The following is a 26,338-nucleotide window of genomic DNA, read 5'->3' as shown; positions in this document are numbered from 1 at the left end:
CTTCCAGAGCCTCTGTGTAAGCCAAAAATCAGCTGACCAGCACACACATGTACCTTGGAGCTGAGCTGGGGCAACGGCTTGAGTGTCAGCAGATATGGCTCCACGTGTCATCTGTGGCACCTGTGCCATAGGTTCACCATCATTGGGACAGACAAAGCTATTACAAATTAAATTCAGGTAAATACGATGCATGTAAGGAACATACAAAAGTTACATTTGGTTACATTTTTCACCAATGCTCTTTTATTTTCCAGTTTTAAGCTACTAAAATTATCGGGTTTTTTTATTTTCTACATTGTGTTTTTATTGCTTTTAAGCCATCTACTATTGTTGTGAGTGAGTAGGTGGCCATATAATTTCATAAATAAATAAACTAAAATAAGTGAAATATTGTTACCCAAGCTTTCATAGAACCAATTACTGTAAATCTTCAATTTAATGGACTAATGGTCCAAAGGGATAGCCATTATACCCCATTAAATCAAAAAAGGATTTTCCTGCATGCCTAAAATGGAAAAATGGCAAAATAAACATTTTCCATTGCATCCAATATCTGTTGAATCAAGGTTTGGTAAATTGGGAGTTTACTCAAAGTTGTTTAAGTAAAGTTTTATTTATTTTCACTTCATAGCTGAAGTATGAATTTAATACCTTCTAAGGAGCAATAGCCTGTTGGAAAAGAAACCTCCCATTTTTTTCTCATCATCGAAATACAAGGATGGTCACATTCATCATGCATCTTCAGGCCAACAGGTGAGTATTATAGCTGTGTATAATAAGCATAGTACTGGACAATGGACTGATAAACTTTCCTGCTGAGGTGCCTGAAATGGCAAGAAAGAAAGAATGTATGAAGGACAGTCACAGGACAGGTGAAATCTTACAAAATTGTAAGATTATATGCCTAGCATGGAGGATGTGAGCTCCAACCTGAAGCACCAGGAAGTGAAGGCTGCCTTATGCACAAATGTGATGCAAAGACAGGCATAGGGCCACTTCGCTCCTGCACTCTCTGGTAACCCTCCTCCTCCTCCCGCTTCTTCTCCTCTTGTGACCACCTGGCCAGGAGGGTGCACATGTGCAGGGACACCCTCCTTAAGTGAATGGCCACCTACTCTGCATGCACCTTTCCTGCACTTTAGTGCTTGTTTGAGGAGAGTCTCCCCATGCATGCGCACCCTTCAGGCTCAGCCACAGCTGGCCATGAGATGAGAAGGAGGGGGAGGAGGAAGAGGAGGAAGGTTTCCCCAAAGGAAGCTTATGCCATGGCTGGTGATCATTTCTCAGACAGTCCAGTTTTCCTAAAATATTTCCAAAAAAAGAAGTAAAAGGGGCGGAGGGGTGAAGCCAACCAGTGATGGGACAGGGAGCCACAGCAGATGGCCCAAAAAACAGTGTGCATCTCCAGAGCCGTGAGTTGCTGACATCCAAGCTATACAGATGAGAAGATTGCCAAACACCTAAAATATGATTGCAAAGAGAAGATTGCCAAACACCTAAACTATGGTTTTATGATTGCAAAGATTGCCAAACACCCAATATATGGTCATATGATTGCACCATCAGAACTCTGGAACCTGGTCCTAAGTACATTTTGGGGGGATATGGGGTAACTTTAAATGTTCACTAAGTAATAGATTGTTAAACAAAGGCTATTTGTAGTTCATGTCCATGCTTTCTTACATGCAACTTCTTAAATTTGGGGGAAATTGTAGGGCTATGCTGTAGTTCGGATTCAAAAGGTATGTTGGTGTATGCATGGGAATGCAAGCTTTGCATTTGTCTGCATAATGCTTTGTATCTCTTCCTAGAACTGCATGTTGAGACAGGTGCTAGGTTTGACTCCGGGATGCTCTAGAAGTACTTCATGCAGATCAAAACTGAACAGTTACACAGCATGAACAAACAGTTCAAGGAAAACAACTCAGTATGTGGCAACTGGGGAAAAAAAGACACAATCCTTTATGGAACATTAGGAAAGGAGCTGTAGATAAAATTGACAGTAATATGTATATTTTATAGAAAACTGTTATATCACACAAACAGGAGACTGAAGATGAAATGTCCCTTGTGGTGCTATGAAAAATATATATGTCTCTTTTTTAGTTGTATTATAATGTTGCACATAAACACGTAAAGGCAGAATGTGCATCTTTGCCATTACAACACTGTTCATCATTTCACTGGAACTGCTGGTTGCTGTGAGCACTCTTCACCATAAAGGTTTTACTCAGAAGTAAAAGACCAGTGACTATGTAACAAACCAGCAGAGAAGGACTGCATAAAATCACAGCTTTCTTTGGGTCTTTGCTATCAGTTGCTTTTTGTGGCAGGGGTCATGGACTGGAAAATATCCAAATTAAGTGCTTTTGGATTTGGCACTATATATAAATAATAAAAATAATTATTTAGCACTTTCTTTCACAAAGACAGATAACAAGGAATGGAACAGGAAAAAAACCCCAAACCCTAAACAAATACATTCTGCATTCTGCACTCCAGGATTTTGATACTTTGAGTGTCTCTCTCCAAACCAACTTCTTAGAAGATGTGCTGTGTGACTATGCATATGCATCTATATATGTATGTCTGTGTGTATATACCATGTTATATATGTGTGTATATGTGTATGTATGTGTATTCACATTTGGATGTCACATGAAACGGATATCCAAGTGCCGCCTCTATGTTGGTTGACACAGGGAGGATTCCCTTGAGTACCATTTGTTGGGGTACAAGGGAAAGGGAGGGTTTTGCCTTTTCTTTCTGCTCAAGATCCCCATGTACAATTGGTGGGCCACTGCGATCCACAATGCTGGACTCGATGGGCTTTGGTCTGATTCAGCATGGCTCTTCTTATGTTCTTATGCACGCAACACATACACATTCATTCATTCATTCATTCATTCATTCATTCATTCATTCATTCATTCCTAGGTATAGCATACTTGGAGACAGTGTTCCCTCTAATTTTTTTGGGGGGGCCCCCGGAAAAGTATAGTGTCTATACTGTGTAACTGTTCAGTTTTGATCTGCATGAAGTACTTCTAGAGCATCCCGGAGTCAAACCTAGCACCTGTCTCAACATGCAGTTCTAGGAAGAGATACAAAGCATTATGCAGACAAATGCAAAGCTTGCATTCCCATCCTTCGGGACTAGGCGGCACAGAAATAATAAAAAAAATAAAAAAATAAAACAAACAAACAAACAAATAAAAAACCCACCCTGTTTTGCCTCAGAGAATTTCAAAATAAAATACTGTACTGTGTGTCTATAACAGTGAGCTCATAATAGGGCAACTCTATCAATATCAACATGCCACTTAAATAGTTGAGCTAGTTTCAAACTAGATTTTGATTTTCTTTCTCTCTTCCTTACTCCCATTCTTTTTCTTTCTCTTTTCCTTCCTCTCTCTTTTCTATCTGTTTCTCTCTCTTCCTCTCTTCCTCTCTCTCTCCTTCCCTCTCACTCTTTCCCTCTCGGCTTCTGGGCACGTTTGGAAAACTCTGAGTTGATGATGATTTTTAAGTGAGCGATTGCTCACTGCTCAGCTTAGAGGGAACTATGCTTGGAGATTGATAGGAATGGTATATACGTGAAGAAGTCTATATCTTCCCTTTCCAATTTTTCCAAAAAGATACTGACAATATAAAAAATAAGCAAACAAAATAAATGTTAACTGAATGATAAAATACTATTCAACGGTTCAGGAAAGTATAAGAATGAAAATGGAGTAAAGATCTTCTACAATGGGACAGAGCAGCTGCCCTAACCCCCTATGGGGATATAATATTTGGGAACAGGTTTTGATTTTGTGCATGCAATTATTTTGCAAATTCAATTATTTTTTATTTTTATGTTTTTAAAAAAGTTTTATTGGTTTTCAAATATAGTTTAAAACAGACAAACAAGCAAAAAACAACGCAAAAATAAATAGGACAATTTTCCTTCTGTGCATGTTCAGAGAGCAAAAAAATTACCAAAAATTGGGGGGAAAGGGTGGCACTATGCATGGACCAGCAAAAACAGCGCTGGACCATTGTGTGGAAATTGTGCAATCGGCGCGCCACTACTAAAGCGGTACACCAGACCCTACCGGTAGAAACCTACCCAGAATACTATTATCAGATTTTTCTAGAAGTTTCATATCCTAAACAGGACTGCAAAAAGCCTTTTTCTGATACCTTAACCAGTCACAGGTTTAAGAAAAGTTTCTTCATCATAGGCAGATTTGTGTATGATTTCTTGTTTATCCCTTGTCTTTCAGTTCTGGTTATATACAGTGATACCTCTACCTAAGAATGCCTCTACTTATGAACTTTTCTAGATAAGAACCGGGTGTTCAAATTTTTTTTGCCTCTACTCAAGAACCATTTTCCATTTACAAACCTGAGCCTCCGAAACTGTAACCGGAAACGGCAGGGAGAAGCCTCCATGGAGCCTCTCTAGGAATCTCCTGGGAGGAAACAGGGCTGGAAAAGGCAGAGAGAAGCCTCCATGGGGCCTCTCTAGGAATCTCCTGGGAGGAAACAGGGCTGGAAAAGGCAGAGAGAAGCCTCCATGGGGCCTCTCTAGGAATCTCCTGGGAGGAAACAGGGCCAGAAAAGGCAGGGGAGAAGCCTCCATGGGGCCTCTCTAGGAATCTCCTGGGAGGAAACAGGGTTTCCACCCTCCCTGTGTTTTCCCCGATCGCACGTATTATTTGCTTTTACATTGATTCCTAAGGGAAAAATTGCTTCTTCTTACAAACTTTTCTACTTAAGAACCTGGACACGGAACAAATTAAGTTCGTAAGTAGAGGTACCACTGTACTTTAGTGCCTTAAAGCAATTGAAGAGAGGTATATAATATTGGCTTTGGCAATTATTCCAAGACATTATGTAATTTGTTTAGTTTATTTTGAAGTAGTGCACTGTATGAACCCAGCTATTTTGATTTGTAAATCATGGCTTATGTCTTAGCATAAAGTGTCAACCAAGTCATAACAGCTGCTCATCGGTGATAAAAACAAGCCAGCGATTAGCACAATCTGTGCCTGATGTGTCAATTCAGCCAATCATTGAGTGTATTTTTTAAATAAAATCTGTATGTCTCCCATTGTGAACCAACTGTACTAAGAGAGAATAGCCAGGGATAATTTTTTTCAGACGATAACAGGAATAATTATGTTAAAAATAAAACATGTCAGGTGCCTATAGCTACTTACCTGCAGAGAAATGTTTGAACAATTAGCATGTTAATGAAAACAAATCTCAGCACAGCTTAGGAACACAACAATGAATTCATTACCAAAAATGAATTACGGATTTTCATCTTTGACTACCACTCTCCCAGTTATTCTTATGGTACATATGTGTCATAAAGTCCTCTGCTCCACAGTGGATTTAATCAACTTTATTAGAGTGGAGCCTTTTGAGTATAAAACATCCATTAGTAAAAGCACCATGTAAGAATTCATCTAAATAAAGAATAGAAGCTTTAAGAATTAGTACTGGTTTAAATACTAGAAATAAAAAGTAGATATCAATAGAAATTTCCTATCACTATGACACAGCCTCAGAAATCATTACTTTCATAACTATATTAAAGACTAAATAATTAGTATTTACTGGTAATTAATATTTAAGCCCATAATAATACTTCCTATTCTACATATATACCATATACCTGCTTCTAATTTTGTCAATTCTTTTGCATATAGTAAGATAAAATAATTTGCTTATGTTATCAAAGTATATTGCATTGGCAGTTCTGTGTTAGCAAAAACTTCAGAAGAGAAGGATTTGGGGTAGTGATTTCTGACAGTCTCAAAATGGGTGAGCAGTGTGGTCAGGCGGCAGGAAAAGCAAGTAGGATGCTTGGCTGCATAGCTAGAGGTATAACAAGTAGGAAGAGGGAGATTGTGATCCCCTTATATAGAGCGCTGGTGAGACCACATTTGGAGTACTGTGTTCAGTTCTGGAGACCTCACCTACAAAAAGATATTGACAAAATTGAACGGGTCCAAAGACGGGCTACAAGAATGGTGGAAGGTCTTAAGCATAAAACGTATCAGGAAAGACTTAATGAACTCAATCTGTATAGTCTGGAGGACAGAAGGAAAAGGGGGAACATGATCGAAACATTTAAATATGTTAAAGGGTTAAATAAGGTTCAGGAGGGAAGTGTTTTTAATAGGAAAGTGAACACAAGAACAAGGGGACACAATCTGAAGTTAGTTGGGGGAATGATCAAAGGCAACATGAGAAAATATTATTTCACTGAAAGAGTAATAGATCCTTGGAACAAACTTCCAGCAGACGTGGTAGATAAATCCACAGTAACTGAATTTAAACATGCCTGGGATAAACATATATCCATTGTAAGATAAAATACAGGAAATAGTATAAGGGCAGACTAGATGGACCATGAGGTCTTTTTCTGCCGTCAGTCTTCTATGTTTCTATGTTTCTATAGCCCTCGCTAAATAATCTCAGAAAGAATAATCTTTCTGTATTCCTCTTTGCAGGTTTTAAAGCCAATGGATTTGGCATCAGAAAAGGGAGTTTTGCCTACCAGAAAAAAACTGACTATTCATTACAGGCCTCCTTCATTTTGAATCATATTTACTCTCACTCTTTAATTTCACACTTCTGCTTCTCATTAAAAATTCTACTTCCTCCCACACTTTAATTGAACTCCCAAAGCAAAAGTACATTTTCTACCTGAAAAGTCCTTCAAAAGCATACAAAAAGAAGACAAAAACCACTGCATTTTTTTAAGTGGTTGAATGCTTGCATTTTGATCATTTCACAGTAGCACATCACTGCATGACAATTGAAATAAGGACACGTTCAATGAAAACTGAAAACCAAAGTGTCAGATATGTTTTAATTCAGATTTTTACAATGAGGAAGAATTTCCTAAATTCTATTTCCCTTTCAATTTCATGGTTCTATAATTCCTGAATTAAAAACTCAAATAATTTTGTTTATAGCCCTAAGAGCTCACAGCATATTGTACCCCCATGTTCTTTTTCACCTATGAAGAGGGCACTACTTGCTCTCTCTTTGAAAGTAGAGTCATAATCGGTGAATTTCCATAATCAGTAAAAATGTATAGACTAAATTCAATCCCTGACAACTCCACTATTGAACTCTATGGAACAGAGCTCTGGCATTTCTGGTTTTGAAAGATGACCCTATAAGGAATTAATATATAAGCATGGGTGAAATGTTGCCAGTTTTGTCCAGTTTGGGTGTACCGGTAGTGGCAGCACCCGTTGGTTCGGTGTTGGCCTTCTCCGGGTCCCGTCAACTAAACAATGTCATTTGGCGGGACCCAGGAGAACAGCCTTCTCTGTGGCGGCCCCGACCCTCTGGAACCAGCTCCCCCCGGAGATTAGAACTGCCCCCACCCTCCTTGCCTTTCGTAAAGTTCTTAAGACCCATCTCTGCCGTCAGGCATGGGGGAATTGACACATCTCCCCCAGGCCTATACAGTTTATACATGGAATGTTTGTGTGTGTGTTTGCTTTTAATAATGGGGTTTTTAGTGTTTTTTAAATTATTAGATTTGTTTTTTAAATTGTTCTTGTTATTGTTGTGAGTCGCCCCGAGTCTACGGAGAGGGGCGGCATACAAATCTAATAAATAAATAAATAAATAAATAAAAAATAAATAAATAAACTGGTAGCAGCGGCAGCATAAGGCTCCGCCCAGCCACCACCATTTTCTTTTTCTTAACCCTCTGTGCATGAGCAAAGCCTTCTGCTGTATATCACTGAAGCAATTTCATACCTATATGAACTGAATAAACAAATTATCACAGCCAACCCACACTCAGTAAAAGACCTTGGAATACTAACATCAAATGACCTAAGTGCTAAAGCCCACTGCAACAATATCGCCAAAAAGGCTTCTAGAGTTGTTAACCTGATCCTACGTAGCTTCTGCTCCGGCAATCTCACACTACTCACAAGAGCCTACAAAACTTTTGCCAAACCCATCCTTGAATACAGCTCATCTGCCTGGAACCCATACCACATCTAGGACATCAACACCCTTGAAAACGTCCAAAGATACTTCACCAGAAAAGCCCTTCACTCCTCCACTCGAAACAGAATATCCTACGAAAATAGACTAACAATCCTGGGTCTAGAAAGCTTCGAACTACGGCGCCTAAAACACGATTTAAGTATTGCCCACAAGATCATATGCTGCAATGTCCTACTGGTCAATGATTACTTCAGCTTCCACCGCAACAACACAAGAGCACGCAACAGATTCAAACTTAATACCAACCGCACCAAACTTGACTGTAAAAAATATGTCTTTAACAATCAAGTTGTCGAAGCGTGGAACTCATTACCGGACTCAATAGTGTCAACCCCTAACCCCCAACATTTCTCCCTTAGACTATCCACGATTGACCTCTCTAGGTTCCTAAGAGGCCAATAAGGGGCGTACATAAGTGCACTAGTGGGCCTTTGGTCCCCTGTCCAATTGTCTTTCCTTTATCTCATATATCATATATATTTTCTTCCTTTCATATATCTTCTCCTCTATCTTTACATTTATCTTTATATATATTACTTCATGTCTATTCTCTTCCTATGTATTTGTGTATTGGACAAATGAATAAATAAATAAATAAATTGATTAGAAAGTAACATGTCTATCTCAGAACCTGAAGACAGCAGCCAGTTAAGAAACAAACCCAATTTACATCTAAAAAGATCTAGCTTACTCTGTAGAACTTCCTTAATTAAGACATCATTAACATGACATTAACTTCATGCACGTAGTTATATTTCCTAAATGTTCAAGGAACAGTAAGACCAAGCAATAGAATTCCCCATTGTTGTGACTTTTTCATCACAGACTTGGTTGATGTATTGATGTATTGTTGCCAACTAAATGCTTCAGGTTTCCTTGCAAAAAAGAAACACACCTGTATTCCTATAGGGAGGAAGGAAAGTCTTTATCCATACCTACAGAAAGAGAGAAAAATATCCTGGTTTGGAAATATCCCTAAGGCTTTTCTGAACATTCACATAGCCAGAAGGAAGAAATCGAAAGGTGTTAGATCTTTCCTGGAGGAAATTTTATAATATATTTAATGGCTGATCTCAATATGATTTCATATTTAGTTTTTTAAAAAAATAAAGTGATAGTAACTTCATTACTGTATTTCAGCCAAATCAATGTTACATTTGGTTTTTTTAAAGTGCTATATTTTATTAGGACTAATAATACAAGATCTACTCCCTCCCTTCAATATTCTGGCAGAATTTGTTTATATCTCTGCCTTTTCACAGGGCTTCTGAGTTCCTCTTATTTAAATGCTATATTGTTTGACAGCTATTCTAATTCATGGAGCAAGGTATCTGATAAGCCTTACCTTTCTTTTACCACCACCCTCTATTCCCAGGAGATTTATTTCTTTGTTCTCTCCAAGAGCACTGAGTCAAACAATACATTTCAATTTTGAACAGTTTTCTTTACAGTGACATATGCTGACTCTGTCAATAATCCATCCTTTGCTATCTTGGAGAAGTTGAACTGTTGCACGAAATGACCTCTTGTTCCATGTTTCAGAAAAATGCTGTTGCATTTGCCGCTACCTCCCCTCCAATCTTCCTTTCATTCATTTTCTTTTTTAGCTCATCTCTATATCCTTTCTATTCTCTCTCAGCCATATAAACTGAAAAAAAAAGGTTTTAATAGCTTTGTGGAACTGAAAAATGAGAGCTTGAGCTGACTAAAACATAGAAGAATAATGCATGAGTGTATTGTAAGCACGCAAGACTGTCAGGAGTAACTGTTCAGAGTAATGTCAGCTATTATACTTGAACTCAAGTTAAAGCAATATCTGAGGCTGTCAAATAAAATAGCTGTTTCCACAGGATCCTCCCCATAACTAACCACTTCTGTAGTATAAGACAGGAAGAGGAAATTGGGAAATGGAATATCTGCTTAGCAGGACTTTTCTTTTTAATATTTAAGTTATTTTTTAGTAATGGAGAATAGAAAACTGTAACACCAAGAGGAGTAAAAAGATAAATAGTGTTTATATAGTAAAGAGAAAGAAATCCCAGATATCTCGTGGTAATATAAACTAAACCTGACAAAAGAAAACAAAACTAATCCTAGAATTAGTTCCTAGGACTGCAGATACCTTGGAGACTGATAAGGCGTCTCGGCTGCACTGTTTTAATTAATACACGTTTCAACCGTAAAATTGCCAAGCAATGTAAGTTGTATTCAAAACACAATCTCTTAAAATCTGTAAAATCATATAATTCAAAGTATTGATTCTTTGTTTGGTGCAGGCATTCCAAGAAAATATCTTCCATAGTACTGTATTTTCAAATGTAGATACAGTGGTACCTCATCTTACGAACACCTCTTCTAACAAACTTTTCAAGATATGAACCCGGTGTTTAAGATTTTTTTGCCTCTTCTTCCGAACTATTTTCACCTTATGAACCCAAGCCGCTGCTGCTGGGATGAAGGGGTTTCTTTTTCCCCCCCTTTTTTGAAAAAAGAAAAGGGAGGGGCGGCTTGGAGGGGGAAAGAGTTTGCATTTAAAAAAGTAGCGTGCTTGCAGGCACTGAAAGAGTGTCTTTTGAAGAAAGAAAAGGGAGGGGCGGCTTGGAGGAGGAAAGACTTTGCAGAGAACAGCGTGCTTGCAGAGGCACTGAAAGAGTGTCTTTTGAAGAAAGAAAAGGGAGGGGCTCCCCCCTTGCCTTTCTTCCTTCCCACTCACCCTTTAGCCTAGCCTTGCTTCTTCCACTCGCCCCCTTTAGCTGCTCCTCCCTGCCCTCTGTTCGCCTCCCTTCTAAAGTTTGGGATTTTCCTGAAGGATTTGCACGCATTATTTGCTTTTACATTGATTCCTAAGGGAAACATTTTTTCGTCTTACGAATTTTTCACCTTACGAACCTCCTCCTGGAACCAATTAAGTTTGTATCATGAGGTACCACTGTAATTGCATTTTTCATGTCTAATCACTTAGGTGTCTTTTATTGCACAGGATGTTATATTTATTCAGTTCACCTGCCTGATGTAAAATGCACGTTGGTAGTTACCTGACATATCCTTTCTCATAGGGATCGACAGAGGAGTCCAGGATGGAATCTACCAAAGGAATTTGGCAGTCTTAAGGGCAGGATGGGTCTGGTCTGGAACAGTGTTCCCTCTAATTTTTTTTTGGGGGGGGCCGAAAAGTATAGTGTCTGAGCGGCAGTCCCTTCAGGACTGGGCGGCACAGAAATAATAAATAAATAAATAAATAAACACACAAACAAACAAACAAACAAACAAAAAACCCACCCTGTTTTGCCTCAGAGAATTTCAAAATAAAATACTGTACTGTGTGTCTATAACAGTGGGTGGTTTGGGTGGGAGGGAGGGTGGGTGGGAGGGTGGGTAAGTAAGTAAGTAAGTAAGTAAGTAAGTAAGTAAGTAAGTAAGTAAGTAAGTAAGTAAGTAAGTTCTATGTTTTCCCTGTTGCTTGTCACCTTCTTGCCACTTTCTCCCAGCAATGGACCAATTGTTTCCTTGACTTTTTTTCATTTTTAACATGAAAACAAAACAAACAAACAAACAAACAAACAAATAAGGAGCTTCTTTGTTATTTTTTACTTTTGTTGCAAGCATTTGTTCATTGTGAGCCATAACTTACCTTACTACCTCTTTACAGGCTTGGACTATTTGCTGATATTCTGCCTTAGTTATTTGCCCCTCTTTCCACTTTTTATACTTGTCCTTTTAGTCTCTCAATTTGTTAGAGAATTCTTTATGCAGCCATGCTGAATTCTTTTGAGAGCTATTATTTTTCTTCTTCATTGGTATTGTGCTACACTGGGCTTTTATAATCTTACTTTTCAAAATTTCCCAAGCTTCTTGAACTGTTTCCTCCTTGAAGATTCTTATTTATGGAATAATGTTGATTTCCAATATTGCATGATCACTTGCCCCCAAGGTTCCTGTAATTTCAACACTTTCTATTACTTCATCTCTGTTAGTGAGAATTAAGTCCAATATGAGTGATCCCCTTGTTCCCTTCTCTACTTTTTGGGAAACAAAGTTGTCTTCTAGGTTTGTTAGGAACCTGTTGGATCTTCCACTTGGTGTAGAATTTGTCTCCCAGTTGATGCCAGGGTAGTTAAAATACCCCATTACTACTGTGATGTGCCTCCTACATACCTTAGTTAGCTGACTAGCAAAATATTCATCTACTTCCTCTGTTTGGTTGGGTGGCCTATAGTGCTATAGATCTATGGCAATGTCATCCCCCCCCCCCTTTAATGTTGACCCAAATGCATTCAATTTAATTTTCATCATTGTTGTGCTCTATTTCTGTATTTTGCTGGCTGTGGATTTCTGGGTGTTAAGGTTTGCCAGGCTTAAAGTTGCCAAGGTTGGAGACTCCTGGTCCAGACCCTACAAGCAATCTGTTTCCTCCACCCATTTGCTTTTTCCTTTCCCAGTCTTGAGAAATAACAATGCATCTCAATGGCTTTGTTTGATCAGAATTGCTTGTTTCTCCCTAACCAGCCCCAATACTTATTACATTTGAAGTTATTTTCTTGTTTTTGTGGCAAGAAAAGAAGCATGCGAACTAGCTTAGCAGCAAATGAGAGAGAATCAGTTTGATTGATATTTATCAAACCAGCATTTTTTAATCAAGTGATTTTTGACTACTCAATAGGGATGCAAAATAAATATGTATAATTTCTTATGTTATAACAAGTGATACAGCATTCTTGTAATAAGAGAGGAGCACCTGGGAATTATATATAATTATAATCTGCCATAATATGTCTTTATTTTAAAGTATTTTATATTACACTAAAGGCATTTTAAATGTTGTACACTCCCTAATGTACTGTAGGCAGAAAACAAACTAGCAAACTAGCAATATTTCTGGTACTCTTGTACCTCAATACTGCTAAGCAGTCTCAATTTATATACAATTGAGCATATACAATTTATGTCTGGATGTATGTTTGTTTAGAAAATGGGTTTTTAAAAATATTTTAAAACAGTAATTTAGATTTGTTGTAAATTGTTTTCACTTTGTTGTCGAGTCTGCGGAGAGGGGCGGCATACAAATCTAAATAATAAATAAAAAATAAAAATAAATTTAGCTATTACACATTGCCAAAATAGTATTAATTTTGTTGTAAGAACTGGTAGCACCAGCAGCAGGAGGCTCTGCCCACCCACCGGGGATGCTTCTGCAAGACCGCCTTCTGCCACACGAATCCCAGCGGCCGGTTAGGTCCCACAGAGTTGGTCTTCTCCGGGTCCTGTTGACTAAACAATGTCATCTGGCAGGACCCAGGGGAAGAGCCTTCTCTGTGGTGGCTCCGACCCTCTGGAATCAGCTCCCTCCAGAGATTAGAACTGCCCCCACCCTCCTTGCCTTTCGTAAACTTCTTCAAACCCACCTCTGTCATCAAGCGTGGGGGACCTGAGACATCTCCCCCTGCCTATGTAGTTTTTGTGCATGATATGACTATATGTATGTTTTTTATATTGGGGTTCCTTGCTTTTTAGACTTTTTAAATGTACTATTGTTATTTTAGATTCTAATTATATTATTCTAATTATTCTAATTATTATAATTATAATTATAATTATAATTATAATTATTATTATTATTATTATTATTATTATTATTATTATTATTAATTGGATTTGTATGTCGCCCCTCTCCGCAGACTCGGGGCGGCTAACAACAGCAGTAAAACAGTACAACAAAATCCAATACTAAAAAAACAGTTAACCCATTATATAAAAACCAATCATACATACAAACGTACCATACATAAAATTGTGAAGGCCTAGGGGGGAAGTGTATCTATTAGATTTTTCATTATGTTTTTATCACTGTTGTGAGCCGCCACGAGTCTACGGAGAGGGGCGGCATACAAATCTAATAATAATAATAATAATAATAATAATAATAATAATAATAATAATAATAGTGATAATACAGCTGTTCTGAGCAACAAATTAACAAGAGTAAGAGCCAGGGACAAAATACCCTAAATTTGTTTCAAAAAATATTTAAGACACTTAAAAGATGAATGACTACATAAAGGGGAGAAAAAAGAGGATGAGAAAATACATGGTGGCTGAAAATAAATAAATAAACAGTAAATATACTCTAATCCAGTGATGGCGAACCTTTTTCCCCTCAGGTGCCAAAAGCATGCATGTGCATGCTATCACACATGCATGAGCACCCACAGCCATAATTCAGTGTCTGGGGAAGGCAAAAACTGCTTCGCCCACCCCTCCGGAGGTCCGCTGGAGACTGGAAAATGGCTGATTTCCTGACTTCCGGTGGTCCCAGTTGTTGTGGTTAGCTCTGGCCCAGCTCCTGCCCCAAGGACTGTGGATGTGGGGGAGACATCCATATGCTGCAGGCCTGTTTTGCCTCTGGTGGAATCTGATGATGAAGGCTCCTCTGACCAAGAAGACATGAGTGACAGGGAGGAGGAGAGTGTGGCAGATAGCTCAGAAGGAGATCAATTACCTAGCGCCCCCTTGGATTCAGAACAAGAGCTAATGATACAGCCACACATGCGAAGAGCAATGCATAGGCAACAACAACTGAGAGATTATTATCAAAGAAAATGAGGCCACCTGTGGTTGGGTGGGGCTGTGGTAATTAGTGAGGCTGCTATAAATAGCAGCCTATGGGTTTGGCCATTGTGGAGGATTATCTGATCATTGTGTTTCCTGACTGCTTTACTGACTTTGACCTTTTGTGTGCTGATTTTTCCCTGCTTTGAAACTAAACCAGAGCAAAGTGTGTTTGACTTTGTGAAAGAAGAAGGACTGTGAATTGCCTCACAGCTGCAAGCTAAGTATCACAGTACTGATAAGGGACTTGTACAAATTGTTTGGAGACGAGTGCTCTTTGCTATACCAAAAGAGGGCTTAGGTTAAGTGAGTTTTCATTATAAAGAACATTGTTTTGAATTTTCAAACGTGTGTGTGTCTGAAATTTGTACCTGTGAATTTTTGGGAGGAGTCTACCAGAAAGCCCAACAGAACACCAGGAGGCCTGTTTTTCACCCTCCCCAGGTTCCAGAGCTTCCCTAGAGCCTGGAAAGAGTGAAAATGCCCTCCTGCCCCCCAGAAACCGAACATGCCCTCCCAGAGCCTCCCCGCATGAGCCAAAAATCAGCTGGCTGGTGCACACATGTGTACTGATGCTAAGCTAGGGAAATGGCTTGCGTGCCAGCAGATATGGCTCCACATGTCACCTGTGGCACATCTGACATAGGTTCGCCATCACTGCTCTAATCTCTCTTCGGATCCTGTAAATCTTTCTCCTTTTGCAAGTTTAAATTGATGAAGTTTAGAATGTATATTATGTGCAAAACTGAACGAGGCTATCCCATTGTTTATTGCCTTTCCATCATAGTAATAGATGGACTATTTGTTGCCTTCTAGGTATCAAATACCAGGCAAGCTCAACCCGGATAAGACGGAGTGGCTGTGGGTTCTGCCTCCCAAGGACAATCCCATCTGTCCGTCCATCACCCTGGGGGGGGAATTATTGACCCCCTCGGAGAGGGTCCGCAACTTGGGCGTCCTCCTCGATCCACAGCTCACATTAGAACAACATCTTTCAGCTGTGGCGAGGGGGGCGTTTGCCCAGGTTCGCCTGGTGCACCAGTTGCGGCCCTATCTGGACCGGGACTCATTGCTCACAGTCACTCATGCCCTCATCACCTCGAGGTTCGACTACTGTAATGCTCTCTACATGGGGCTACCTTTGAAAAGTGTTCGGAAACTTCAGATCGTGCAAAATGCAGCTGCGAGAGCAGTCATGGGCCTACCTAGGTATGCCCATGTTTCACCATCACTCCGCAGTCTGCATTGGTTGCCGATCAATTTCCGGTCACAATTCAAAGTGTTGGTTATGACCTTTAAAGCCCTTCATGGCATCGGACCAGAATATCTCCGAGACCGCCTCCTGCCGCACGAATCCCAGCGACCGATTAGGTCCCACAGAGTGGGCCTTCTCCGGGTCCCGTCAACTAAACAATGTCGGTTGGCGGGCCCCAGGGGAAGAGCCTTCTCTGTGGCGGCCCCGGCCCTCTGGAACCAACTCCCCCCGGAGATTAGGACTGCCCCTACTCTTCCTGCCTTCCGTAAACTCCTTAAAACCCACCTTTGCCGTCAGGCATGGGGGAACTGAAACATCTCCCCCTGGGCACGTTTAATTTATGCATGGTATGTCTGTGTGTGTGACTGTTAGCATATGGGGTTTTTTAAATATTTAAATATTTTAAATTTATCTGATTGCTTATGATTTGTTTTTTACATGTTGTGAGCCGCCCCGAGTCTTCGGAGAGGGGCGGCATACAAATCTAAGTAATAAATAAATAAAATAAATAAATAAAATTACCATGAAATATAATAATACAATTCTTTCTCTACTCTGCATAACAATTGACTATGCTAAATGTCAAGGTTTCATAAAATGGATACAGTACTCTTTCATTTTCATATGCCCTAGGAACCATTTCAATTAGTGTTTTGCATTTTTGGTTAAATGGCTGGTGCTTTAAAAAAATCAGACAGGACTATCGATGACTGCATCTACATTTATGCCTGTCATATTGCTCTACTGCTGGTAATAATTTGTAGCTGTTCTAAGAACCACCCTATAATTTCTGCATATATAAAATAAATAAATAGATTCTATCCACTCACATAATCCACTCACTTCTCCTCCTATTCTTCTCTTAACTTTATCAAGCAATGCCGTTTTTTCTACACCATCTCTACTTGTTACACTCAATTAAAATATTGAATTTATATTTGATGATCATCACCTCAACAGAGAAGGATGTATTTAATTTGATGGAGTAGGTCTCCTAGCAATCTGTAGTAACTGTCTCCAAAACCATAAAATGAAAGTATTTATAATCTTCTTATAGCTTTACATCATAATATAAATAATGGCATTGATCTAATTGTTGTGTATTAGCTTTTTCACAATAGCAAATCTATTTCACAGAGACTGAAGAAATTCCTTGGTGCACATTTCAACTGTCACAAAGAACTGGTTGGTGGTACAAAGTTATTTAACAGGAATATTTCCTTTAGAAATGAATCCTTCCCCAGCTGCTGTCTGTTTTATTTAAGATGCTAACAGAATATAAGTCACTATCTGGCCACCTAAAGTATGAGATGGAACTGATTTAGATGCCTATGGGTATGTTCTTTATCCACCTGGTATGTCTGCTCACATTTCACACACAAATCAGTAGAGAAACCTGTCCCACCCTATAAATCAAGTCCCAGTAAGAATGCTTCTTTTTCCCAATGGGGGAAGGGAATTTGACAGCTTGGCATTAGATTTATTTGGACCATTATTATGATCTTATCACTATGCTGAACATATACCATCCATATTTTGAGGCTTCTAAATTTTGTAGCAGATCGGGGATTTGAACCCAACTCTTCTTGTTCTAATATAAGTCTTGTCAATGAATTACAAACATAACTCGGGCTGTAACAATTGATGTTTTATGTCTGTCTTATTTGTGGTTAACAGGTAATGGCAAATAATCATGCTAGAAAGGAAGATTAACTCCAGAGGCGTGAAATATTGCACATCTGAAAAGATTCTAAAATGATCTTTACAATATGAACTGACCACTAAGAAAGCAAAAGGGTATTTCATATTCTAAATTATAAAGAGATGTTATAAAGAAGAAATTATTAATAGATATAGTATATCCCTTTTTTTTTTTACTACGGCTAGTGTTGGGCGAACCCAACGAAATTTGGGTTTGGCTGGTTCGGGCAAGTTTGTGGAACCTGAACCCGCCGAACCCTTCTGGCCCCGCCATCCCGTCTTCTGCCAAAGCAGCCCATGGCCGCCTCACTGTGCCTTCTTGTCTTTGTAGCCGGCAGGAGAGCAAGTGAGCGAGCGGGTCTTCCACACCCACTTTCCTCCCCCCCCCACTCCTCAAATCATGGTCCCTCAAGGGAAAAATAATAATAAAGGGAGGGGGAAGGGAAAGCCGTCGCGGTCATTGAGGAATGGGGTGGAGTTTGCAGGTGATGAGGATGAGGAGGATGGGCGTGCATGGTGTGTGTGGGGAGCATTTCTCCATTGGGAAAGTAAGACGGTGGCAAGTTTCTCGGTGGAGACCACCTCGGTGGCATCGTCTTTCCACTTGCCACCGTCTTTCTTTCCCAACGGAGAAACGCTCCCCACACACACCGCACGTGCCCATCCTCCTTCCGACGTCAAAAGGGAGGGAGGCAGTGGCAGGCAGAGGGGAATCCCCCTCCCTTTATTATTATTGCAATCACATTCTTGATTTTGAGAAGGTGTTCATATGCTTCAGGAGTTGATTGACTCAACATTCATGGCAGTTAATGTGGGATGAAGCATCTTTATAATATATAATATATAATATATAATATATAATATATAATATATAATATATAATATATAATATATAATATATAATATATAATATATAATATATAATATATAATATATAATATATAATATATAATATATAATATATAATATATAATATATAATATATAATATATAATATATAATAATAATAATAATAATAATAATAATAATAATAATAATAATAATAATAATATATCTTTCACAATTTCAGTTATCATACTAGTCAGAAACAATCTTCCAGGATGCTATTGAATATACGGTACCTGTATTGTAACCTCTTCCAAGCGCTGGCCAGGGACGGTGATTTTTCCAGAGGTTTCCTAGGTACCAGTCACTCTGATTCTCTACCAAACCAAGAACTTGCTGGCCTAAAATGCACAGATAAACAAATCAAATCAAGAGTCAAAAATCAACTTGTAGGGAGATAACTATAATATGTAGACAAGTAGATACAAAAAGAGAATAATGCATACATTTCATATGAAATGTAAATCTGTTTAATGTAATTACAACTTAGAATTGATTTAGAAATATAATGAATTATATATTCAACAAAATAGAATACAGAAAAAATGCAAGTCCCCACAATTAAGTTAATCAAATACCATTTGCTGATTTGTTTTCTATAATGAATTTTCTCATTCAAGAAAATTCTAAGCTTCTCCAAAATTGTTTAAAAAGTAGAGTTAATATTTTATTTTTAATTGAGATACTTAAAAATGTTAAATCAGTTCTTGGTAGTACCTTCACCAGCCTCCAACAATATTATGTCCTAAAATGAATTTGTACTATTTTCCAAATAGTGCAATTCTATTTACAATTATACACAAAGCTTTCTACTATTGAAGAAAAAAGTTTACAGAATTAATTTATCTAACCTTTTTTAACTCTCTGTCTCAACACGTCTTTTACAATCAAGTTAAATTGCAATTTAAAAAAATCAAAATCATACAATATTACATTTAAATTGCAGCCAACTAAGCATGCACATATATGTTAGATTAATTTTTCCATTAAAACATCAAAACACTGTACAAGCCTGGATCATTACAACCAACATTCCATGGGTTCCTCAAATTGCAATTGATTAAATCTCACTTTTGTTATTCATCAATATGACAGTTTAGATATAAGCCTGTGAGATGCTTATATCTGGCCCACGGGGCCACCCTGGAAGCAGCGAAGGATTGGCCCACAGTGCCTCTGCCAGAGAAAATGGAGCTTGGGAGGTCAGCATGAAGCCCTCCCATGCTCTGTTTTTACTGGCAAAGGTTCCCAGGAGGCCATCACAGCTAAAAATGAAGTTCAGGAGCCCATTTTTGCTGGCAGAGCGTTCTCTAGCAGAGTGACGTTGAGCTGGCCATGCCCACCCCAGCTCCTTCAGATCAAACACAATCCTGATGCAGCCCTCAATGAAATCGAGTTTGATACCCCTGCTTTAGATGTTTAGAAGTTTTAGACACTTGCCTCCAGTTTTTCCATTATTGGAGAAAGCAGAATCATATAATTTCTTATTATAATTCCATATAGTCAGATTAAATTCTTTTGTTCCCTGAAAGAAGTACCCCTCTGATCTTTTTGTCTTAAACTTATAATGGTAAATAATTTGCAACAGCAGTGAGATGTCTGGACTTAATTTATTTCTATAAGCATCCCAGACTCTTAAAAAAGTGTAGGATTAATATTTTATCTTTAATTAAACGGTTTATTTTTTCTCCCGTTTTTGGTCAATGAGGTATGCTAAAAGTTGATTTTACCATGTTTTGAACTAAGTCATTCTTCTTGAACTTCAAGGTTAAATAAATGGTAGTAACTGTGCTCAAAAATGACTTGTAGTGCATTCTGTATCTATATTACTCAAGCTACAAAGTGACCTAATGATCCAGGGACTTATTATTCAAACCATGTTGAACTTTTCTCAATATATCTACGAAAAACTGTAGAGTTCTCATTGGAGAAAAAAATTATGAATTAATCCCAAACTTTAAAGGAAAGATTTTAGTTTTTCCCAATCAGTACTGCCACTTGTTTTAAGTGGATTCTTTTAAGTAGTAGGAAAAATCAATACACAGATATTTATCTTTTATTTTTCAGAAGTATATACTGACAATTGCTTTATTTAGCAATAGATGTGCTTTATCTCATCTGATAAGGATAGATAGACCCACGGACATACCTATGGACTCATCAAATTGAATTATGAGCCATCAAGTTGGTGTCAACAGTGTTGACATACAGTAGATAGATTTTCTCCTAATCAAGTCCTCCAGATCTTCCAATGCATCATTGTCACTGCAACTGAGTCCATCCATTAGTAGTCATCTTTTTTATTCCATTTTCCCCCAGCAATACAGCTTTTCTACAGAATGTGTTCAAAGTAGGATGGTTTGAGCTTTATCATTTATGTTTTGAGAACTATGTGTTGATTTGGTTCCTCCAATTTTAAAATCATGTTCATCTTCTTACAAATCAGTTTCTCCTCTTATATATTCAGCATATAGCTTGAATTAATACACAGCATTGCCTGTTTCCTCTGTTAACCTAGAGCAGTGATAGCGAACTTTGTGCAATCGCACATGCCCAAGTGTCCACAACCATAATTCAATACCTGGGGACATAGTTCCCTCTAAGCTGAGCAGTGAGCAATCGCTCACTTAAAAATCATCATCAACTCAGAGTTTTCCAAACCTGCCCAGAAGCCGAGGGGGAAAGAGTGAGAGGGAAGGAGAGAGAGAGGAAGAGAGAGAAACAGATAGAAAAAAGAGAGGAAGGAAAAGAGAAAGAAAAAGAATGGGAGTAAGGAAGAGAGAAAGGAAATCAAAATCTAGTTTGAAACTAGCTCAACTATTTAAGTGGCATTTTGATATTGATAGAGTTGCCCTATTATGAGCTCACTGTTATAGACACACAGTACAGTATTTTATTTTGAAATTCTCTGAGGCAAAACAGGGTGGGTTGTTTGTTTGTTTATTTATTTATTTATTATTTCTGTGCCGCCCAGTCCCAAAGGGACTGCCGCTCAGACACTATACTTTTCCGCCCCCCCAAAAAAAAAAAATTAGAGGGAACACTGCCTGGGGAGGGTGAAAACAGCTTCTCCCACCCCCTAGAGGCCCTCTGGAGGCCGGAAATGGCCTATTTCCCAACTTCTGGTGGGCCCAGTAGGCTTGTGTTTCACCCTCCCAGGCTCCAAAGGCTTCCCTGGAGATGGGGGGAGGGTAAAAACGCCCCCCTCCACCCCCCAAGAGGCTCTCTGGGAGCCACAAATGCCCTTCCAGAGCCTCTGTATGAGCCAAAAAGCAGCTGGCTAAGACAATGGCTCGCTTGCCGGAGATATAGCTCATAATTCAATTTCCATAGGTTTGCCATCACTGACCTAGAGCTAGTCCATTTTGACATGTTCTGTCTACATTGTAGCTTCTACACCTGTATGCAGTATATGCTTTGCAGGAGGACAATTATATGTTCTGGAACTCCCATTTTTCTAAGCACATTTCATAGCTTGAAGGGTTTTCTATAATTAATGAAGCGCATCCTGGCTTCTTTTTGGCATTATTTGACTTTTCTAATTATCTAGCAAGTGTCAACAATATTGCGTATTCCTCAACCTTTTTTAAGGCCAACTTGTTTATCTGGCATCTCTTTTTCCATGTAGGCTTTAAACTGCATTGGATGACGTAAGTATTTTGATACTATTAAAATAGCTGAACAAAACATCAGAGGTGAAGGAGTAGCTGTATATATTTTTTCACATGCTCTTCTTACCCTATCTGCAACATGTTTTTTCCTTCAATCCTTACTTGAATATCTTATGAAGGCAGGTTTTACACCTTCATGAAATAATCATATCCTCTACAACCTTATACCCTGAAGATATTTAGAAATTCAACTTCCATTTCTATCTTATATCAGTTAGACAGAAACCAACAATAAATCAAAGCAACACTATTAATAACAGTCATATGAAGCTGACTTATGGAGGTGAAATGACATGCATTGTCTGTCTAACTACTTATTCTCAAGCAAGAGTAATCAGTGCGAAATAATGTTTTTGGAATAGATCGGCATAAATGATAAACACATCAAGAAAATGGCTGTTACAGCAAGACCAGTTATAAAACACCCATTAATGCAAGGCAAGGTGGAGATGCTATTTCTGTGATTTTTTTTCCTAATCTCCCCAAATCAGTAGTGGGTTCTAAAACCCGTCACTAACGGTTCACACGTGTAATGCTTCTGCACGTGCACAGAAGTGTCCTGAGAGGGTGGGCGGAGCCTCCCACCATCAACATTATAAGTTGGCTGAACTGGGAGCAACCAGATTATCACTTCACCTTCTGCTGCACGAATCCCAGCGACCAGTTAGGTCCCACAGAGTGGGTCTTCTCCGGGTCCCGTCAACTAAACAATGTCGCTTGGCGGGACCCAGGGGAAGAGCCTTCTCTGTGGCGGCCCCGGCCCTCTGGAACCAATTTCCCCCAGAGATTAGAATTGCCCCCACCCTCCTTGCCTTTCGTAAGATGCTTAAAACCCACCTCTGCTGCCAGGCATGGGGGAATTAAGATACTCTTTCCCACTAGGCTTTTACAATTTTATGCATGGTATATCTGTATGTATGTTTGGTTTTTATAATAATGGGTTTTAAACTGTTTTTAGTATTGGATTATTATTATATGCTGTTTTATTACTGTTGCTAGCCGCCCCGAGTCTGCGGAGAGGGGCGGCATGCAAATCCAATAAATAAATAAATAAATAAATAAAATAAATAAATAAATAAACCCACCCCTGTCCAAAATGTTCTCTATCATCCCTGCTGTTCTAGATAGATACGTACAAACACTTCCAAACAGCCACCCATAATTTTTATTTTCTAAGAATGGAGATGAGTCTATGTGGCTCCACCCTTGCAAATACACTGAATGCTGGGGATTTATAAATAATGTAATTTGAAATGCCAGTTTCCAATTTAATTAAAAAGATAGACATGATAGGAAACTTGGCAAGTACAAAAAATGTTGTCTGTAAAGTACTTTTTTTTTACTCTGTAGCACATGTTAATTGTTACACATAACTTTATCTTCTATATACAATAGACTTTCACCAGGTAAGTTTCTTTTGCATAGTTAGAAATTTGTGGGTTTTTTGGCGGGTTTGTTCTTTTTTCAAGCCAGTGGTAGAATAGATTCCAGCAATTATAAAATTGATACTCCTCATTGTCTCTTAATTCTAATGTTAATTTAACAATTTCTGCACATTGTATATTTTTTTCCAGCATTAGCTCTTCCTGAGGCATTTCTTCATTTTTCTACATTTGAGCAAAGGCTAATCTAGCCGCAGTTGTAATATAAATAACCAAATATATGTGGGGGGTTTTGAGGTATTGACGCAAGATTCCTAATTATCCAAATTAACATCTAGAATTTCATCAAGCCAGTTTCCTATTTTATTCCAGTAGAATTGGGATTTTTCGCATTCCCACCATAGGTGGTAATACATTCCGTATTCTTTTTTACATTTCCAGCAGAGGGACGATAGCTTTTTATCTATCTTTGCTAGTTTGGGGGGAGTGGTATAGAATATGGTATAGAAATAAAAATATATGGTGTAGAACAACTTAAGCTAGACAAATTTCTATTCAATTTTCTACCTTTTATTATGTTAAAAAATAATGTGAAACAAAGAGGAAAATGGTGAGCATCTGCAAGCTAATGGTGGGTATGCTTTGCTTGCAGGAAATTTGCAGAATCAATACCTCAAAACCCCCCACATATATTTGGTTATTTATATTACAACTGCGGCTAGATTAGCCTTTGCTCAAATGTAGAAAAATGAAGAAATGCCTCAGGAAGAGCTAATGCTGGAAAAAAATATACAATGTGCAGAAATTGTTAAATTAACATTAGAATTAAGAGACAATGAGGAGTATCAATTTTATAATTGCTGGAATCTATTCTACCACTGGCTTGAAAAAAGAACAAACCCGCCAAAAAACCCACAAATTTCTAACTATGCAAAAGAAACTTACCTGGTGAAAGTCTATTGTATATAGAAGATAAAGTTATGTGTAACAATTAAGACTATTACTCCTTTTTTGTTGTTGTTTCTTCTCTTATATTCTTTTCTATTTGCTGTTATTTTATAAGCATTTTAGATTATTAAGTTATCTATAAATTGGCTATTGAGAATATACAGATCTGTTGCGAACTCGCCCACTTTCTATTATGTTTTTAATTTCATGTGACTGTATTGTGTTTTGAATTGTCATTATGTATTTATATATGTAAATAAAATTTATTAAAAAAAAGATTGCAAAAGGGTAAACACCGTTGATTGATGATAAATGGCTTCAGCCAAATACTGACCATGAGTGACAGAAAGGTTTTCATGTTATCATTCATATTCTCTGAGAAATGGCCACAAAATCATAAATTCTGCCAGGATATGTAAACTTATGAGCACAACTGTTATCTCCTTCTCTTTTGTCAAACTCTGGTGATTTTGTTCCAATAGTGATTCTCAGAATAACTTTGACAAGACTTATTAAGAAGCAAAGGCATATAAGAATTCAAGAAAATTAAAGAAAAATCAATATACTGTATAATGAAACCAATATATCCCCTAAAGCAGTGATTTTCAACCTTCTTAAAGCCGTGGCACATTTTTTACATTTACAAAATCCTGGGGCACACCACCAGCCAAAATGACACAAAATGACACTCTAACACAGTACATATTATACATATGTACACCAATAATATACACCATCAGGAGAAACATAATCAGCTGAGGCTGAGGCTTCATCTAGTGGTGGCAACATTTACCTCCAGTCCTGACCAGGATTAGAAATCAGGACCATGGGGAGGAGTAGCAGTCTCAACCACTCACCGCGGCCACACAATGATAAGTGCACAGCAGCCCCAGCTGGGACCTTCCTGGGTGTGGATGAGAGGCGGCCTGCTATTGGTTCCTCGCTAGTGGTCGGGATGAATCCTAGAAGGTGATTGGTCAGTGAGTGTTCCCTGTGCCTCCACTCTTCCTGTCGCTAATAGCTGGAGGGATTGTGAGGGGAATGTTTATGTTCGGCTGGAGGCGGCTGGAGGCGGGCCGGATAAATGGCCTCTGCGGACCGTATCTAACACGCAGGCCATAGTTCGGGGACCCATGTTTAATTTTCCCTTGGCACACCTGACCATGTCTCATGGCACACTAGTGTGCCCTGGCACACTGGTTGAAAAACACTGCCCTAAAGTATATTAGGGCAAAGACATTTTTTTTAAAAAAAAATCCACTTATAATAAAGGAGCTTGCAAGTAGTTGTTTAAACAACAGCCTTCAGAATAATTATAATTCTAGAAACAAACTATTGTATCTCCATAATAATAGCCCTTCTCCATCATAATTTCCCCTGGAGAATAGGTAAGTTAAAATTATCAGAATTTTTAATGGAAAACTGATGCCCTCATGAAGAGTTCTGAAACCATTGGGTTTTCATATACTTCATCCAACTGGGAAGCCTAATTGAAAAGGAATATAAAACATTCTTTGACAACCTGCCACGTATTATCTTTTGAGAAATGTTGACTATCAATACCATCTATCTAGAAAAAGGACATATTCCCCTTCCATTCCTTGATAAGGAAGCAATTTTTCTACACTTTCTGCAAAATTTGGGAGTTGTAGCACATGGAAAGAAGTCGCCTTTAACTAGATTTCCTTTTTCTTGGAACAGACTTGTTTATCTGTTGAAGAAAAACTGTCATTGTGTATCTGGCTTCCATGAAAACGCTCACTCTTTTTTCTTCATTTTCTGTTCAGTTCTGCTAATAGGATAATATTCAAAATATATTGCATATGATAGATTTCAATACATTTGGCAATTAA

General features: G+C 38.4%; 1 protein-coding gene across 1 annotated transcript in view; it reads right to left on the bottom strand.

Annotated features, from left to right (window-relative positions):
- LARGE1 (LARGE xylosyl- and glucuronyltransferase 1) overlaps positions 1 to 26,338 on the bottom strand; it is a 447,356-nt gene that overhangs the window by 115,585 nt on the left and 305,433 nt on the right. Inside the window, exon 7 of the mRNA XM_070756235.1 lies at positions 18,721 to 18,825. Within this exon, the coding sequence (XP_070612336.1) occupies positions 18,721 to 18,825 (105 nt within the window). The remainder of the gene's footprint in view (positions 1 to 18,720; positions 18,826 to 26,338) is intronic.

This window comes from Erythrolamprus reginae, chromosome 6 (assembly GCF_031021105.1).
Source record: "Erythrolamprus reginae isolate rEryReg1 chromosome 6, rEryReg1.hap1, whole genome shotgun sequence".
Lineage (NCBI taxonomy): Eukaryota > Metazoa > Chordata > Lepidosauria > Squamata > Dipsadidae > Erythrolamprus > Erythrolamprus reginae.
The sequence above is the reverse complement of the archived record's forward strand: the minus strand, read 5'-3'. Positions and strand labels throughout refer to the sequence as shown.